Here is a 17,767-nt window from a genome sequence, read left to right as displayed (position 1 = left end):
TGAACTGTGGTTTGAACATTTAAAACTGAGAAGTCAAGTGTCAGGAATTATGGGTGACTATAGTAGCTATTGTTCATGAATAATGAACTTTGGTGCAGGGAATGTTTACTTGATCAGGTGCTTTCTTGAGAACGTGGCCTCTGTGTCTGCAGCACACCTCGAGCATGAAGGTCTTCAGATAGGTGGAAGAGGATTGAGAAATGGAGAAAATTGAACACAGAATTTCACTAAGTTGACACCTGTCAGTCAGTGCTATCCCCTTCCCCATCTTCCTCTCAAATTTCATCTCATGTGATGGTGCCAAGAGGGCTGAACAGCCTACAGTATTTTATGGAAATCTTTATTTATTTTGGGTGTTTCTAAGAATGGCTGATGAGGCAAGGAATAGGATCCAGGCATTCTAGGCATTCTCTCCAGCCTTCACCCTTGTTTATACAAAATGGCTCATGCTCATCTTGCTCCTCACAGTCCTTTCATTATTAAAATAAGTCATGATAGCTTTGAGTGATGTCTGGAAAAAGTGCTGTTTTCTTCATAATTTCAGAAAAAGAAAGGGGGAAAAGAAGTTGAAATTTAAGTCCTGTAAATGTACATTTACATTCCGTAAAACATTACCAGTAAAACCTAAGGTTTTTTGCAGTCCATTGGAACAGCTAATTAGTTCTGTTATAAAATGAATGGTGTTACCTGTTCATTTGTTCTGTTAGTTCAGGTAAATGATTTCTGAATATTACTACTAATTGGCATCTTTAGACTGATTTGTAATTTTTAAGGTTTTTTTACATAGTGAAACTCAGTGGTAGCAGGTGAAGTGGTTAGAGATGCTTGTCTTTTAAGCTTGGGTCTTGCTACAGAAATTGCTTTGGTCCTGCTCTGTTTCTAAGATCCTGAGGTGAGAGCAGGACCGTGACAGTGACAGACTGGATGGAGTGAAGCAGGCGTCACTGTGAGATAAAATGTGTTTGCCAGACAATGTTGGATTGCCCTTCACATTGGAAGCACAGGTCTGCTTTATTTGCTCTCTGATCACACTATGTGGTCCCGTATGTGGTTTTCATGCCCTCCTCAGCATGGAGGTGGCTGTTTCTTCTGGATCTGCAGAACTTTCTGAGCTTGCAGTTAGCCTCTGGCTTGCTACTTTGCAGAAGGAAAACAGAGGGGAGAGCTGAGCATATCCAGTGTGGAGAGAGGGTTGCAATGGGGATGCAAAAGCTGGTTGGGGTGAAGGCTGCAGGGAGCACAGCTAAGATGGCTTTGGCCATATGGGAGCCTCAGAAAAGAGTGTTTTTCCTTGATTCTCACATGGAGCTGGCACCATGACCTGAATTCTGTTGTGTTTGAGCCTGCATGCTGTGTCATGTCCAGTGTGCTTCAACAGGTTCTTGCTTGTCCTCTATAGACTTAGCCTTAGTGAATTAATGTAGAATGGGATCATTGGAGAAATTCTGAGAATGCCAATAACACATGAAATAGCTTATGTAAGTACCAAATCTCATCTTCACTTCACTAAAAGCCAAGGGCACCTGTTTTTCCCATGAGTTTCAGAGCATTTGTAATACACTGGTTTCTGTCTTGTTTTCAGACTTTTAAAATCACTCTCAAGACCTTTTAGTGCACACTACCTATTAACTATGAAAAAATACTTTGGAGAAAACAAATGTGAAAAGGAATGTGTTTATACCAATGAGCTAAATAAAATGTTGAAATGCAGCACTAAAATAAAATCTGAAAAATTTGTAAAGGGATCCTAATGGACCTCTGTTTGGCTACTTGGATGATTGAAATAGTTTTGTTTAAAAGTTATGGGGAGTGTGTTTGGTTTTAGAGTACATTTCTACCTCCTTGTCCCTTTGTGTGTTTTGCTAACAAATTGTATGATATATTTTTTTTTTACATACCACAAATACATCTACAACTGACGTAGAGAATACCTTCTGGTTAGTTCTGAAAAAAGCAGGGATCTTTTTTCCTATTTAATAAATTTTAGATAAGAAGTTGGAAAAAGGGGGGAGTTTAATCTAGATTATTTTTTAACATTCTCCTACCCTTTTGTGTTGTAAGTCAGAATTTTAAGGCAGCCAACTGAACTTTAGGCAGCTAAATTTTAAACTATTGGTTGTAAGCCAAGAAATTCTCATTGCCAATGCTCATTTTAGTGGTTATTTCAGTGAAATAACCACATGTATATTTTACTGGATGCTTTGTTCATTTATATAAGAAAACACATCCTCGTACATTTTTATTGAAATAATTAAGAACTGAGGTCAGATTATTTCTTAATCAGTCAAATCTGCAAGTGCAAAGACAAACTTCTATTTGGAGCTATTTTAAAGAAAAAATTAATTTTATCTGCTTTATGCTTAGACTTGAAATGATATTTCTATCTAGGGCTTCATAACTGCCACGTTACAACTGGAGAACTATCTCAAATCCATGTGTTGTAATCTGAATTCTTGATTTATTTTCACATCTGAGGGAGTTACAGTAAGAAGAAAGATAAATCTGTCTTCTTGAAATCTGCCCAATGCTTTTGTGGTGGCAGTTCCAAAAATTAAAGGGGTAACAGTAGAATAGTTTCAACTAGGCTCCCCAATTCCTTTGCATATGCATGTTCAGTAACCTCTCTCTTACCATCGAGAAAGAGATTGAAATATGTCACAGTAAAAGCAGTACTTTTTGAAGGCTGAACTAGAAACTTTTATTTCTTATAAATGTGAGTGTATTTGAGTAACTGAATGATAAAATACCCAGAAAATACTAACCCGGTGCCAGAATGTGTAGCAGAAACCTGACGTTGTAAACATATAGAATAGCTGCAAAATCAGGCAGTTTATATGCTGAACATAAAGAGATCACCTTTAATAACTTTGCCTGAAGAATTTTATTTAAAAGATGCCTGCAGTATTCTCTATAATATGTATTCTGGTTGACCATGTAACTATTTATATGTAAGTGTTCACCACTATTCCCACAGAATGAGATAATGTTTGTGCTAATCACTGAAATACTCCATTGTTCTTTTGCATGGCTGCCAACTAGCATACACCACTCTTTGTGTGTATATTGAATTTTCTCAGTTTCTTGCTCAGAGTGGCCGTATCTTGACTGCTGAGAGGAATGGCTGGGCTGTGCCTCTGCCATGAACTTTCACACTGTCACAGCAGGTCTGACAAGCATAACTATCCGCTTGCTGGTTTTGACTCTTAGAGCTGCTCAGAGATTCCTGGGGGATGAGCTGAGCAGCACTTTCCAAGCTATCTTTGACCAAGAATGAGTCTGAGCACAGTGGAGGCGTCAGGGCAGAGAGTGCTGACATCTAAAAGAGAGTTGCCCTGAAAATGGTGTGAGGGGTGCAGTTGTCTGGACTCCGGAGGATCACGGCTGAGCTGGAACCTTGCCGAGTATTCAGTGAGGGGTGTTGTTTGGTGTTTTGGGAAAGGAAGAGGTGCAGTTAGGGAAGGAGATGCAGAAGAATGCTGTAAGATCAGGACAAGGAGCAGTTCAGTAGTGGGATGATGGGAAATAGCTTTAGTTCATCAGCTGTGCTCTCACACATAGTTTCTAACCAAATTGCTGAGATTCAGCTTTTGTGAGGGTGAAGCTATGAGCTGGAGCAGTCTCAGAGTGCAGGGAGGCTGCATCCTCTTCTGGAATCACTCAGCAGCCTGGGTAATCACAGGAGTGGCAGCATCTCCCAGCTGTGCTGTGCTGCCTGTATCTGTTTGCCTCTGACTTCCTTCCTATCCCTCCTGGAGAGGAGGCAAGAGCAGCTGGTCCCAGCTGGCTCTGTACTGATCATTTGCGAGCACAGAGAGATGCAAGTGGCTGATTCTGCTTTATTAACTTGAAGGGAGATGATGAGCCAGTGAGGATTCCTATGGTGCACATGTTGGGTCTTGGGGACCTAGAGGAGGCCCTTAAACCCACTTAAATTTGTGGTTCTGTGTGTGGAAGCATAAGCAGGCAAAACGGTGCTGGGCATATGTTATGATCTGATTGGTGAGAGATGCTTCTGCCTGAATGAAGGCGCAAACAAGACTATATGCTGAAGTTAGCAATACAGATCTTATTTAACAATGAATGTGGGGTAGAGAAATAGAGAGAAGTAGAAGGGGGAGGACAAAGGAGGGTGAGATACTTATGCTGTAAGATCAGGACAAGGAGCAGTTCAGTAGTTGGTCCTTCTTCACTTGGCATCCTGGAGTACAACTTTAATAAGGCCCAAATTCCTGGGAGGTACGGGATGGTCACAGATGGTGTTCCCACAACTTGGGGTGATACATGGATGAGCAGGTGCTTCCTTTTCCACCATTTGCCACAGGAGGAATTTTTGTCTGGATGTGTTAACCAGGATGTGCTAACCAAATCCTGCTGCCAGGCCTGGAATAGCACCTTCCTGTTGCAAATTCCTCCCTTCTGTGCTTAACTCAAGTTCTCACTGTGGTGATTTATCTTACGGCAAGTTCCATATGTGGCCTTGACAGTGTTTGAAACAGGCACCTGTACTCCTTAAAGCAAACTGGTTTAAAACGTACTCCCTTTAAACATACTGGTTTTGGAATGATGAGGGTATTACAGGGATCATTTTGTTAAGGGTGTCTTTGTGGAGGAAGACCTTTCTTGGTTGTTGCAAGGCTGAAAAAGCCAATACAGGCTCCTTGGGTGTATAGAGCAGCAGTCTGTCCTCACCAGGGAGGGGCAGTGACATACTGAAGCCTTTGCAGAGGGCTATTCTTTGATTGTGTGAGCTGAACAAGAAGGCAACTGGGAGCAGAAGCCTCTGCATGGGGAAATGCAGGTGCTCCCCTTTAGTTTTGAAACAGTTTATCCCTGGTAAAATCTCAGGAAACCATCGCTGAGGATGGACCAGTGTGGAAGAAAGCACATTACAGTCCAGAGGAGAGAATTATGCAGTCATGCCTGCCTTGTTGCTACTCTTCAGCTTCTGGTTCTGTTGGGAACAGAATAAGATGTTTCTTCATATTAGGATTTCATAGGTATGAGTACTGTATGGACTTTGGTGTCTGATAAAAGTGGAGCTGCCACTTTCTGAAGTAAAAGGAAATGCACGAGTTTACTTAGAATCCATGAATCAAATGTGATTATTCTCAGTTACTCATTCATGAGGGGTTGACTGCTAATATTTCTTGGCCTTAGATTCAGTTGGTCTTGTGAACTTCCCTGTGTGAGCATGAACACTGTCAGAGGCCCAAGTTTCTTTTGGGCAAGAGGAATGACTCTCCCCAGTCCCTGTGGCACAGCACCCAGCCTGCTGTTACACTCACGAACTTATTAAAACCAGTAGGTGAAGGCCCCTTTGAACTGCCTCTAGTCCCTTTAGGGGCTGGTTGCAATCTTTGCAGCTTGAAAACCACATTCTCTCTTGTCCAAGCCACTTGCAAAGAGCAAACTTTCCATGCAAAGCATTCACAGCATCCTCAGAATTAGTAGTCCTTTCTTGTTCTTTGCTTCTTCTGATTGTTGGCGTATTTTTCTGGCAACTTTCCTTGTCTTGGTGTTCTGTCCACCATTCCTATGGTCTTGCCAGCTCTTGGAGCTTGGCATTAGGGCAGCCTGCAATTAGTGCCTTTGTAAAAATCACTTAAGTGACTTTAAAGAACTAATGGGCACTCCAGAGACCTGTGCTGCCAGTTTCTGAATCCTGCTGGTTCATAAATCTCTTCCTGTCCATGAAGCCTCACAAAGGGTACATAAAACATGTGCCCTCCAAATGTTTCAGCACTTTCTTTCACCACTGAGTTCCATAGTGACAGCACAAACTTAAATGCAGCATACAACTAAGGGAATGGAGTTACAGAATTGTTTAGATTGGAAGAGACCTCTAAGATCATTGAGTCCAACTGTGATCCCAACACTGACAAGTCCACCAGTAAACCATGTCCCTAAGTGCCACATCTGCAGGTTTTTGAATATCTCTGGGAATTCTGACTCCACCACTGCCCTGGGCGTCTTCCAGTGCTTGGCATGCCTTTTGGAGAACTTGTCCCTAATACACAACCTGAATCTCTTCTGGCTCAACTTGAGGCCATTTCCTCTCATCCTGTCCCTAATTACCTGGGAGAAGAGACCACCTCCCACCTGGCTCCACACTCCTGTCAGGGAGTTGTAAAGAGTGATGAGATCCCCCCTGAGCCTTCTTTTCTCCAGGATAAACACCCTCAGCTCCCTTAGCTGCTCCTCATCAGATTTGTGCTCCAGACCTTTCCCCAGCCCCATTACCCTTCTCTGGGCGCTCTCCAGCATGTCCATGTGTTTGTTGTAATGAATTAGACATTGTAGCCTTTTACCCTTGTTCTTGGTCCAGACTGCAGCTGGTTGGTGGCCTCTGATTGCCAGCATGTAACCTAACCAGTCTGGCTTTTTTTCATTATTATATGAATTAATTTTCTGGAACAAAAGTATGGAACAGAAATTCTTGGAGTCTGATTCAAGAGCTTCTGGATACTATTGGGAGAACCGAACTGAAAATCAGATCAACACTGACAATGCAGACAACTACTTCAAGATGTCACCCTAAGGTTTTTTGCATAAATTTTGTGTGAATGAATTTTTAGAGAGACATAAAACCAAAAAAATTATTAATAAAGCCCATATGTTTTAATTCTCATTTTCATCATAATAGTACCCCAAAACTGCATTTCTCTATTAATTTTAGGTTAGTTGTTCTTAAGTTATTTGGTAAGAGACATTATTGCATAGACATGATTAATTGGGAATTTGTAATCTGCAAATTTGTTTCACAGTGAGTCTATTCTGTTTTAGATGAGCCTTATTTTTCTTTAAATTTTAATGGAATTGTGCTGCAAGTTAAATTGTATTCAGATGCCATTTTACCAAGAGCTAGATTAATTCATAGAAATGTCACCTTATTCTTCTAATACATTTCATTAATGTCTTCACCCAAATAAGAGACACAAGACACTAAAGTTGCCAAATGAATGAGCATGGAAAGTTCAAATTACGTGGAGTAATGTACTCCTAGGAAGACATCTGACATATCTGTAATTTTTATTTGTCCCTTATTGTCTTGGGTTTAATTCATGGTTAGAAAATAAAAACATTCAGGCAGAAGGACAGTCATTGATGCAAAACATAAGGAACTTCAGGCATACGTCTCCCATGACATTGTTCTCTGTTTACCTCCTTGTGCCCAGCACATCTATCATTCCATCTTTACAGACTGAATGGTAATGAGTGGCAGACACTCAGCAACAATATCTGATCAAGACAGGTCCAATTTTAGTTTCATTCTACTTCAGAGTGGTGTGACTTCACTGTTTGATATGCCATGTTTTTGACAGCAGGAATGTCAAAGTAAACAAACCTTGCTGAGCTGTAAGCTTTATTTCTCTGTGCTTGTTTTTGCTGGGACTTGGGGGTTGTCAGCATGGGCTTTTACGTGATTAAGTATTTGTAATAGTTTCCTGTGTGAACACTTCTTCACACTCAGAAAGCATTTGTGTGACTTAGCTTGGCCTGTTTTAGAAATGCTTGTAAAAAGAGCTAGTTTGGTTATCTGTTCAGTTTTAAATTCACACACGTCCTTTTTTACAGCAGTTTTCCCATTATAGCATAGTTTTCCCATTCTCACATTGTCATAATCTAGAATTAGTTTTGTCTCTTTATAAGAAGACCCTGTGTATAGAAAACTATCTTGTTTATTTCAGGAGGGGCACTTAGAACAGGGGAAGAGAATTGCCCGCTGCATTTGATTTGTAAGCAATTAGTAAGTTCTCACAGTAGATCAGCTATGGAAGTTGCTCACTTTCTTAGGAGTGAGAGTATTGCTTGTACAGTGACTGTATCAACACAGTTTATTGACCTCTTGAAAAACTCACCCCTAAACTGTATAATTTTGTTAATACTTAAACTAAAGGCATGTCTTAGAACGAAGTGAAGGGTTTTGGAAGTGTCATAATGTAGCAAGTTATGAACAGTGTGGAATTTCTTCATCTAGCATCACACTGACAAAGAATGTTGTGAGCTGATGAAAAATTAAATATATTTGTTAGAGGGTGGATTTTTTTTTTTCCATATACAGAAACCAAGCAGCTTTAAACTGTCCTGAAGAAGTTTGTGCAACACTGTTTTTTTTCCTATATGGCTGAATCTTACACATAGCTTTAAATCTTTCCTAGTAGCTGAAATGTAAGGGTCTTTTATGTTGTTGTTAGTCAAGTAGGATTTGTAGGGTAGTTTCAAGGGACCTTTTTATTTTCACTAAAATAATTTGGAATTTGATCTTAAAACCCAACCATTTTGCTGAAGTTTATCAGCCATTTCTATCTAGAAGCTGATGAAATGTTGTCATCTACACCATTTCTTCTGATTATGCAGTCGAGTGCCTGGATATCACATATCTGTATTGAGACATGGTATGTTACTTGTTGGGCTGAATCAGTTTTTCTAATGAACGCTTCACATCTGCAAAATTAACTCCCACAACAGCTAGAAACTTCTGAGTATTGCTGCTTGAATTTCATGCAGTTTGTTACCTGAATCTCTTACCAACCTTGTTTTTGTTTGGTCTTAGACTGTCCTGACTATACTCTCAGCACTACATTCCTTTCCTGTTCCCAAGGACTCCAGCACTATTTCTATCCGTGCCATACCTGTTCTTCAGAAATCCATGGAAACCCTCAGGGTAGGAGTGCCCCCTTTCTCTCTTTTGTTTATTTTTTCTGTTTTCTTTCTCTCTCTTTTCTTCTTTTTTCTTCTGTGGAATGAGCTGTGCTCAGCAGTTATGATGGAAAAGAGGCTTTCCTCAGGCAGCACTGTTCCTAGTCTCAGGCTATTCCTCACTTCTTGGATAGTCCTGAACTGCTGGGCTCCCAGTGAAGACTTCCATGCCTGGACAACAGAGTGCCTGTGATTTCTCAGTAAATCTGAAATCACTTGTAAGACTTTACTCAGTGAAGGTAAAAGCAAGGTAAGATTATTTAACTTCAGAGGAGGATGGTTAAAAGAGAGTCAAAATCTGGAGTGACATAAATGCAGAGGTATAACTGTACTTTGTAGCTGCCTGTATTTTAGTGTGGCTCCAAGAGGTTATCCCTCTCTGCTTTGTTTAACTAAAAAAGCTGCCAGGAGACTTCATGCAGTGGGGATCCATTCCTTAGATGTCACCTGTCCAGGTGACATATCCTGCACAGGAGGTTGTCCATCCCTTAGGAGAGTTCTTTCTGCAGAATCCTCTGGCTATCTGGCATTAATTTTCACCTCTTCTCAGATTTTGATATAATACAGAGCCTCATGCTTAACCAGGACTCTAAACTTTTCCCTGAGGGTTGTTCACCACTGCCGTCTCTATGACTTTTTACATTTTTACCTCCAGTGCTATCAGCTGCCCAGACAATTAGCAATACCTTTTGCTAGATGTAAACAGAAAACCTGACAGCTGGCCTGAGCTTTTATTTGGTCATAAACAAAGCACTTAACCAGCAGTCTGAATGGAGCTTTTTGTTGAGATAGCTGTGGGGAAGGTTTTTCTCAGTGCAAAACCCTTAAAAATGTAGATAATGAGAACTGTGCTTCATAGAAATAAGAATGCTGAAAACTGTGCAAATGTGCAAGGGAGGTTAATGAATACCAGCTTATAAATAGCCCCTCTTTGAGGAGATGATTGCTGTGACTGAACAAAGATTGAGGGAGACAGCTGGAGTGGTGCTGCAGTGTGGGTTAGTGGGGTTAGGGTGCAGGTTATAGCAGTGATAGTTCATTGCTGTTGTGTACAGGACTTGTGCACGGTGGCTCAGTTCTAAATGTGGCTGGTATTATTTTGTTTATTAATATGGCATATTTCAGTTGCACACATTGTTATCAGGATCGAGGCATCTTTCAGGCTTACATCAGAGAACACGTTTCTGAAAACGTGAATGCACAAACCAAGATACTTACCATCTTTTACACCAAGAGATTCACACATCTGGTGGTGCCGTATTTTGTTAGGTACACAAGATGCTGTGATTATTCTGTCTGCGCTTGGGTCTAAAGGGCAAACAGCTCATTCATGACAAAGGTGCAGCTGGTGTGAAGGGACCCAGGTGCCAGATCATCTGTTCTTCAAGGGCAGAGTGTCTGGGTAACTGCTCTCAGCACTGGGAACTGCTGGACACGGAGGTAATGTTGGATAACTGTCCCCTACCACACAGTCATGGAGGTGATGCTGGAAAGGCTGTAAGCACTTGGAGCTGCCTTTCTGGCCTGTGGATGTGCCACATCTGGAATTAGGACATCGTCTTTCATGAGTGACGTGACAAGGGTCTACTGCAATATATGTAACAGAAACAAGTCCTCCTGATCCTTTCTAGGACTCAGGAAGTCCCACCACTGTGCAAGCATTTCTCAGGGTCATGGGTGGGAAAAATGCCAGTAGTTGCTGTAAAGCTGGCATCTGGGTTGCTTTTTATGCCCTGCAGTATTTAAGTTGCTGGTATTTCCTTGGTAACATGGACAGCTAGCATTCAAAGCTAGAATGAGTGGAGAGGCATTAGCCCCACTGAATACAGTGCAAGGTTGCTAGCAACTCTACAGAGTAGAGACTTCTTCCTGAAAAGCATTAGACACACAGATCCCAAAACTGCAGTGGAAACAGTAAGTGTCTGTCCATCATCAGGAAGGATGGCAGCAGGCGAGGATCCCGTGGCTGCCCTGCTGGTATTTAGATGACACCTGCTGGTCAAGTGTCTCCACTTGTCAAGGATATTCTCCATGCACAGAACAAGCCATTCTTGGATGTGCCAAGAATGTATTGGACTTATTGTGCCATCCTGATGGGAAAATGAGCTTCCTGTGAGGAAAGCATATCCCTTATCTTAAACTAACAACTGGAGGTTAAAGCCAATCCACCCAAGAGAAACTCCTTGAAAAGGGCGTCCTCAATTAAATTTTTTTAGCTTGGCTCTGTCTCACAATGTTAATCCCTTGTGTTTGAGTGGAGTGACTTTTTGGTGCATGTTTAATCCATCTCAGGAAATTCAGAATTTCACTGGACAGCGCCATTAGCAGTCTGGTGTCACTTTGGAGTTGCCTCTGCAGTGGTCAGGTGGGTGGCAGCCAGAAGAGTCACTTCCAGCTAATATTATCCTGTAAGTATCACAGCCATACAGTTCAAGCTTGAAAATATTTTCAAGACAGCATTGCTTTCTACTCTTCCAGTTACCCACAGCTTTTTCAAACAGCAGCAGCTTCGGAGGGAGAGATGGGAACAAAATCACACAGCTGCCAGGAAGGTTTCTCGGCGCTCTGTCAGCAAGGAGCGATGGGTGGAGACGCTTGTGGTGGCAGACAGTAAAATGGTTGAATATCATGGAAGTGACCATGTGGAGTCATATATCCTCACTATAATGAATATGGTATGTACAATGTTTTGGGATTTGTAGATAGGCGAATGAAGCAAATCTGAATTTGATTATGCTGCTGATTTTCTAACAGGTCTGCAGAGTTGCTCATGGAGAAAAATGTAGTATCATTAATTATATATGAATTGAAACTCTGTACTCTGTATTTTTAAGTATTTTTACCTTGTATTTTGTATAGGCACAATTTTTCTCTGGATGTATGCAAGATAAGTCTCATAGCTGTAAAAACTAGCACTAGCTTTCTTTCCACTGAAATTCTCTGTTGCTTAGTGGTGATTTCAGATTTTTGGCTATGGCAGAGATAAATTCTACAGGTTTTAAGTATATAAATTCTTTCACATATTAGTGGAAAAGAAAGGTGCACAGGAGCCTGCTGGAAATCATAGTAACTTTGCAAAAGCTCAAACGCCATTTTAGCTTTTCTTAACCAGCTTGTTACTGTTTTGGTCACAAATCCAAACAGCAATATATGACCTGTTATGAAGCAAGTTAACTCTCCCAGTCGAAGCCAATACAGCTGTTTTTCCAGATAAGTATCCTTCTTGGAGTAAAAAGTTTACATTGGAATAAAGAAAAGTTGAACTTCAAATGCTTTCCTGTGTGCAAGTGTCACAATATATAAGTTGATCTGGGAAAAGCCATAGCATCTGCTCATAGATATGCCTTCTGTTATTAATACCTGTTATCAATATTGAACTTGAGAGTACATTGACGATGTGTTCTGTCTGGTTATCATAGAAATGTGCAATATATAGGGAGGTAATTCTAGCCATGGTGACTGATCTGTCCTGTGAGTTTATACAGTATGTTCCCAGCTGTGCTCCAACCAGTGCCCCAGTTTGCTGATGAGGCAATGAACCTGAGTTAAGAGGTACAAAGGTTGTTCGAGCACGTGAGGTTTTGTCCACACAGGGAAAAGTACTTGGAATAAAACTCAGTCATTATCAGATTCAGGAACAAACAAGACTCAATTTTCTTTGCAGTCTGACCTTAAGATATCAGGGTTATTTAAAATATTTCAATTTTCACTAGAGTACCTTGAAAAAGATCCATACACAAATCAGACCTCTGTAAACAGAATTTCTACTTCTTTTTGGTATTTCTCTTTTAGTGGGCTTTTCCATAAGAGTTTTGACCCAAAGGCAATGCATTTTGTTCATTCATATTTCCTGTGATAGATGGCATAGGTCACACATACAGATATGTATAGATAGGTTGTGATTATCTTCTGCTCTGATTCCTTTTCCTCCTCTCTAATTCAACATTTTGATGACGTTAATAACAATTGGGTCACATTTTTCCAGAGTTCTGTTCTTGTTCTTTTTTATGTGGAGTCTTTTGAATGGAGTTGTTATCTTTGATTTCGTACTTATCATCCTCTCCTGTACAGAGGATGAAAACACAAGAGTAGCCATTATTCAGCTAATTTCTGTTTGCCTAATACTGACTAAATTTGCTTTTTTGTGACAGAAGTTTGTTTATTTAAACAGGACGATTTGATATGCTGGTTTATTTGCACCCTGAGTGGACCTCTCCATCAGTGTTTTATGATTGTAGATGTTTTTTCCTTTCTGCTAGTATTTTTTATGAACTCAGAAATTTTTGAAAGCGCAATGGACATAATGTAATCTTGTTTGGGCTTTTGCTCTTTAGCTTAGTAACTTTTTTTAACTTAGTAACTTTTGCCAAAGGCTGTATCATCATTCATTAGGCAGAGTTAGTCTTTGCAGTAGTTCTAATATTTGTTGGATTTCAGTAAACTTTCAATTATTTGAAAATTTTAGAAGCAAAATAGTGTGCTAGAAGTAAATGTATTTTCTCCCTGGAGTTGTGTTCTGCTGTACAGGAATCAGTTAATCTCATATCTCCTGGCTCTGGCACAGGTCACCGGGTTGTTCCACGATCCAAGCATTGGCAATGCAATTCACATTGTGCTGGTCCGGCTCATCCTCTTTGAGGAGGTGGAGGTAAGGTTTTTATTTACCTCAAAATATCACTTACAAAACTTCTGGGTTCAATACATTAAGATGTAATTATATTTGCTTAAAATAATGTTTTAAATTTATTCTATTAAAACCTAAAACATGTCTGGTTTTAGGAGAAATGGTGCCCTGGATAGCAGAGTATTTTAGCTGATTACTTTAGGTATTTCTGCATAAAACTGCATAGGAAACTATAATTAAAACAGCCAGGTTAAGAATGGGGAAATGGAATCTCCCCAGTGTCAGAAGAACATGGGGTGACAAAGAAGACCAGATAAGAAACAGAAACTAAATATCAACATTCAGGATTTAATTATTTGTCATTGCCTGAAATGTATTATGAAGTGTAGTCCTATGGTATTTGCATATCTCGGAAGAGGCGATTTTCTTATTGTGCAGTTCAAACATATATTTTTCTTTTAAAATCTCTTTTAAAGCAAGGAAAAATGAGGATGAAGTAGATGTTAATTGCTGTAACTAGCTATCTATTGATAGCTTCCAGCGTATCTGTCTCACAAATATGTTACTACATGCTTAGATACATGCTGATTATCATAGTTCTATGGTTACTTTTTAAATGCTGTGCACAATATAGTTAGCTCTGACCAGAGGTACACCTTAAAGGGGTTTTCTCAGTGGTTTAGAATTTATAACCACAACCTGGATGGTCCCAGTGCTATTGAAGGCAGTATGCCAAACCTCATGGTTATATCTTCAGAAATATTTAATGGGATAGAGTCTGTCCTTATAGCTCTCAGCATAAGTAGGACAAAAACTTGAGGTTGCACCTAAACAGGACCTGAGATCCATGATGACCTCCAAGGTATTCTAAACTTCTGTGACTGTTTGGATAAAAAAATGTGGATTCCTGTTCAGTTGAGGTAATGGCAATGTTGGAAGTAACAGTGTTAAATACCTTTCAAAATTTTTTTTAAAGTTTCCCAGAAATTACTGTCTGGTAACAGTTAATCCCATACTTTGATGCTTGTTAAAAATGAAGCCATCTGAATCAAGATAAAATTAATGTCTCAGACTAGAAATTAGAAAATTCAATTTTGGATGAATTTATTTTGCATACTTTTTATTTAAGGTTTTCAGTAGTTTGCATGTAAACTGTATAATAATAAGCTGAGGAAGAAACATTTATGACTACATTGTTTCTCTTTGGAATTGAAAAACATGGTGAAAAAATACCTGTTAGAAGCATAATTGTTGTCTGAATATGACAGTGTTCCCATAACATTGAGTGACAAATTTGATCACAAAGTCCTACAATAATTAATCTTCACCTTCTCTTCAGAGGAAAATTATTTCAAGAGAATATAAAATGTTTGAAAGTTTCAATTCAGTGTTGGATCTTATGAAGCTCATTTATCAAAATGTATGTAGAGTTGAGCATTCTGTAATTTTTCCTGTAGCTGCGCCAATTACAGAAATGTCAGCATTTTAATTTAATGTTTGATGTTAGATAAAGAGGTGCCATTGCTCCTAACGATGGCTCTAACTTTAGGCAAAAACATAATTGACTACATTTAGATTACCCATCTTCACAGCTGACGTCACTGAAGTGTTACTGCAATGTACTGTGGTCTTTACAGTAGTATATTCCTTCATTTCCCATTAGCAAGGCTTGAAGATAGTGCACCATGCTGATAAGACATTAGCCAGCTTCTGCAAGTGGCAGAAGAGTGTCAATCCCAAGAGTGATGTCAACCCCACACACCATGATGTGGCTGTCCTTCTTACCAGGTATGGCATCAGTGACTGACTGTTGTTCAGTTGCATTTCTTTGGTAATGATATTTCCTTTATGCTATCTCTTAGTTCATCCTGCACAGAGCTCAGAAATGTGGTTGAAATATTGACAGAGGAGAGAAATGTTGACTACTTATGCAGAGGGGTTAGAGATACATCTTAGTCACAAAATACAGATTTGTGGGTCTCAAGAGGTGAGCAATTTCCACAGCTCGGCCATTCCCCACTTGATCCTATCTCATTTTGTGCTCAGTGACTGCTCTATTCTTCTTTGAGACAATATATCAAAACCAGGTAGTGTGTAGGTGAACAGCTCTTGAAAAAATGTGCAGGTGCAGCTCAGAAAGGAAGAATATTGTGCAAACATGGTGCCATTCATTTTTAAGCTTTTAAGTATATGATTTTTAAATACCTTCATATTTAAGGAGACAGAGTATTTTTTAATGTCTGAGCAAGGAGGAACAGAAAATGTGAAAGTGAGGTTGTCTGAAGTTATGCAGGGAGTTTATGTCATAGTATGGAATGGGACTTTTGGAGGTCTGTAAAAATTTATTGAGTCTGCACATAGGTGGCAGAAGCGATTGAATCTATGGTCTGAAAAAAACAGCCCCCAACTAAAGTTTGTCAGGCAACAAAACCAACCTAAAACACCCCTCAAGTAGCTGAGTAAAAAAAGAATCACAGAATCGTTAGGTTGGAAAAGACCTCCAAGATCATCAAGAGCACCCTTTGACCACCCCAGTTTCTCAACCTTTTCTCAGTCAAAAATCTTAAAATAATACTGTGAGATAAAGTCTCTCAATGATGTGAGATTTCACTGTCCAAATACAAAGCACCCAGACAGTTCACTTGAATGAAGCTGAGCTATGGTGACGTTAGTAAAATGTGCTTTAAAATGCTGCCAGACATGGTGGTTCTAAAACTTTGACGTACGGGAGGTGACAATAAGTGTATGTATTTAGGCACTACAGCCACATAAATACTGGCTACAAATTATAGCAGTATAATATAGTAGTAGAACAAGTGCATGTTGTTCCATACATGTTTGTAAAAGACTAACCACTACAATTTACTTATAATGGAAATTATCGCATTATAAGATGGAAACTTGCTACCCAGTGTCAGTGATGCTCCACTGGAGTTGGTTTTAAGCTCTTCAAATGGCACATCTCTTTTGTGATTCTAGAAAGGACATTTGTGCTGGCATGAACCGTCCCTGTGAAACCTTAGGCTTGTCTCACCTGTCAGGCATGTGTCAGCCTCACAGGAGCTGCAACATCAATGAGGACTCGGGCCTCCCCTTGGCTTTCACTGTTGCTCATGAACTTGGACACAGGTACGGTTGATAGGGACGGGGGAACCTGTCTGAGTTGAATTTGTTATTTGCATGTTAATACTCAAATTGTGAGACAGAAGCAAAACAAAAAGTGGGTTAATGTCTCTATTATTAAAATCAAAACTTATTTCAAAGCAAAAAAAAAAAAATTCTTAACCCTTTGATAGGGTTTCACATATCCAACTATTCAGTATATCAAAATTAAATAATTAAGCTACGAAGAAGCATCACTCAATCGTGCTAATTTTTCCAACATGTGCTAGATTTCTATGCAATTACTTTGGATAATATTCAGGTTGATCCAAAACACTTACAGAAAACAAACCTGTCTTATTATGTCAAAGTGTTTCAGGAATGCAGATTAGCTAAAACATTTATAACTCATGTAGTGAAACTCATATAGAAAACATACATTAATCTTATAATACATTTAATATTTACCTTTTTTTCTGATGAAACAGTAAAGTCTTTTTAGGGCGTTTCTTAGTAAATGGTATTTTCTGTATAATAATGCTAAGTGGGTACACTTCGGCCCAAGATAAATAAAGTTCTTGGATGTTTAATTTTAGATATGTTTTTTTTTTATGATTGGATATTTTTATTTGAACTAAATTTGTCAGAATTTTAGATTTTCAGAGCTGTTTTGCTTGGTTGGATGGTTTATTAACTCACTTGAAAAATAAAAGGTTTTTGAAACTGTTTTGACACAGCTGTTTTGCTCAGGGCAGAGCATTATCTCATGGATACTCTGGTTTGACTGTAATGCCTGCACTTTTCAACTGGGCTATGCTGCTTGGCTAAGTCACATGTTCATTGCTTTATCTATGATTGCATTAATTTCACTGTGAGCCCAGCCACCAATCAGGATGGAGTCTCTATTTCCTCATAGGATATAATGATGATGATGATGGTAATGACCCTGTCAACCATTAATTGGCCACTATTTATGCAACCTCTCCGTTGCCAGAAAGGAAATTGTATAAATAAGTAACGCTGAAATCACTCCAGTTGGATCTGGGTGCTGTGGGTTTAAGTCTCTTGGTCCCCATAACCTGTTGGCAGGGACCTGTTTTCATTCTCACTAATGATCTGAGGAGACTCCTTCTGCACAGACTGATCCATCTGTGACCTTCTGCTTTCCTAGCCTGGCTGGCTGGTGACTCTGTGTCCTTTGGAGGCTGTGAGGCTCAGTACTGCTGTGCTTGCCCTTGCAGGAGTGGTGCAGGGCCCTTCCTTAAGGACTGTCTCCATAAGGAATGTTGAATACTGTAGGGTTTGTTGTCACCCTGTTAACTTCAAGCCAGGCTAGGTGCA

The 17,767-nt window shown here is 39.7% G+C and overlaps 1 protein-coding gene across 1 annotated transcript in view; it reads left to right on the top strand.

Annotated features, from left to right (window-relative positions):
- Window positions 1-17,767, top strand: part of ADAMTS12 (ADAM metallopeptidase with thrombospondin type 1 motif 12) — a 147,109-nt gene that overhangs the window by 64,657 nt on the left and 64,685 nt on the right. Inside the window, exons 4-7 of the mRNA XM_030257799.4 lie at window positions 11,179-11,375; window positions 13,265-13,348; window positions 14,988-15,112; window positions 16,304-16,453. Of these exons, the coding sequence (XP_030113659.4) occupies window positions 11,179-11,375; window positions 13,265-13,348; window positions 14,988-15,112; window positions 16,304-16,453 (556 nt within the window). The remainder of the gene's footprint in view (window positions 1-11,178; window positions 11,376-13,264; window positions 13,349-14,987; window positions 15,113-16,303; window positions 16,454-17,767) is intronic.

Source organism: Taeniopygia guttata, chromosome Z (genome assembly GCF_048771995.1).
Source record: "Taeniopygia guttata chromosome Z, bTaeGut7.mat, whole genome shotgun sequence".
Classification (NCBI taxonomy): domain Eukaryota; kingdom Metazoa; phylum Chordata; class Aves; order Passeriformes; family Estrildidae; genus Taeniopygia; species Taeniopygia guttata.
The sequence above is the reverse complement of the archived record's forward strand: the minus strand, read 5'-3'. Positions and strand labels throughout refer to the sequence as shown.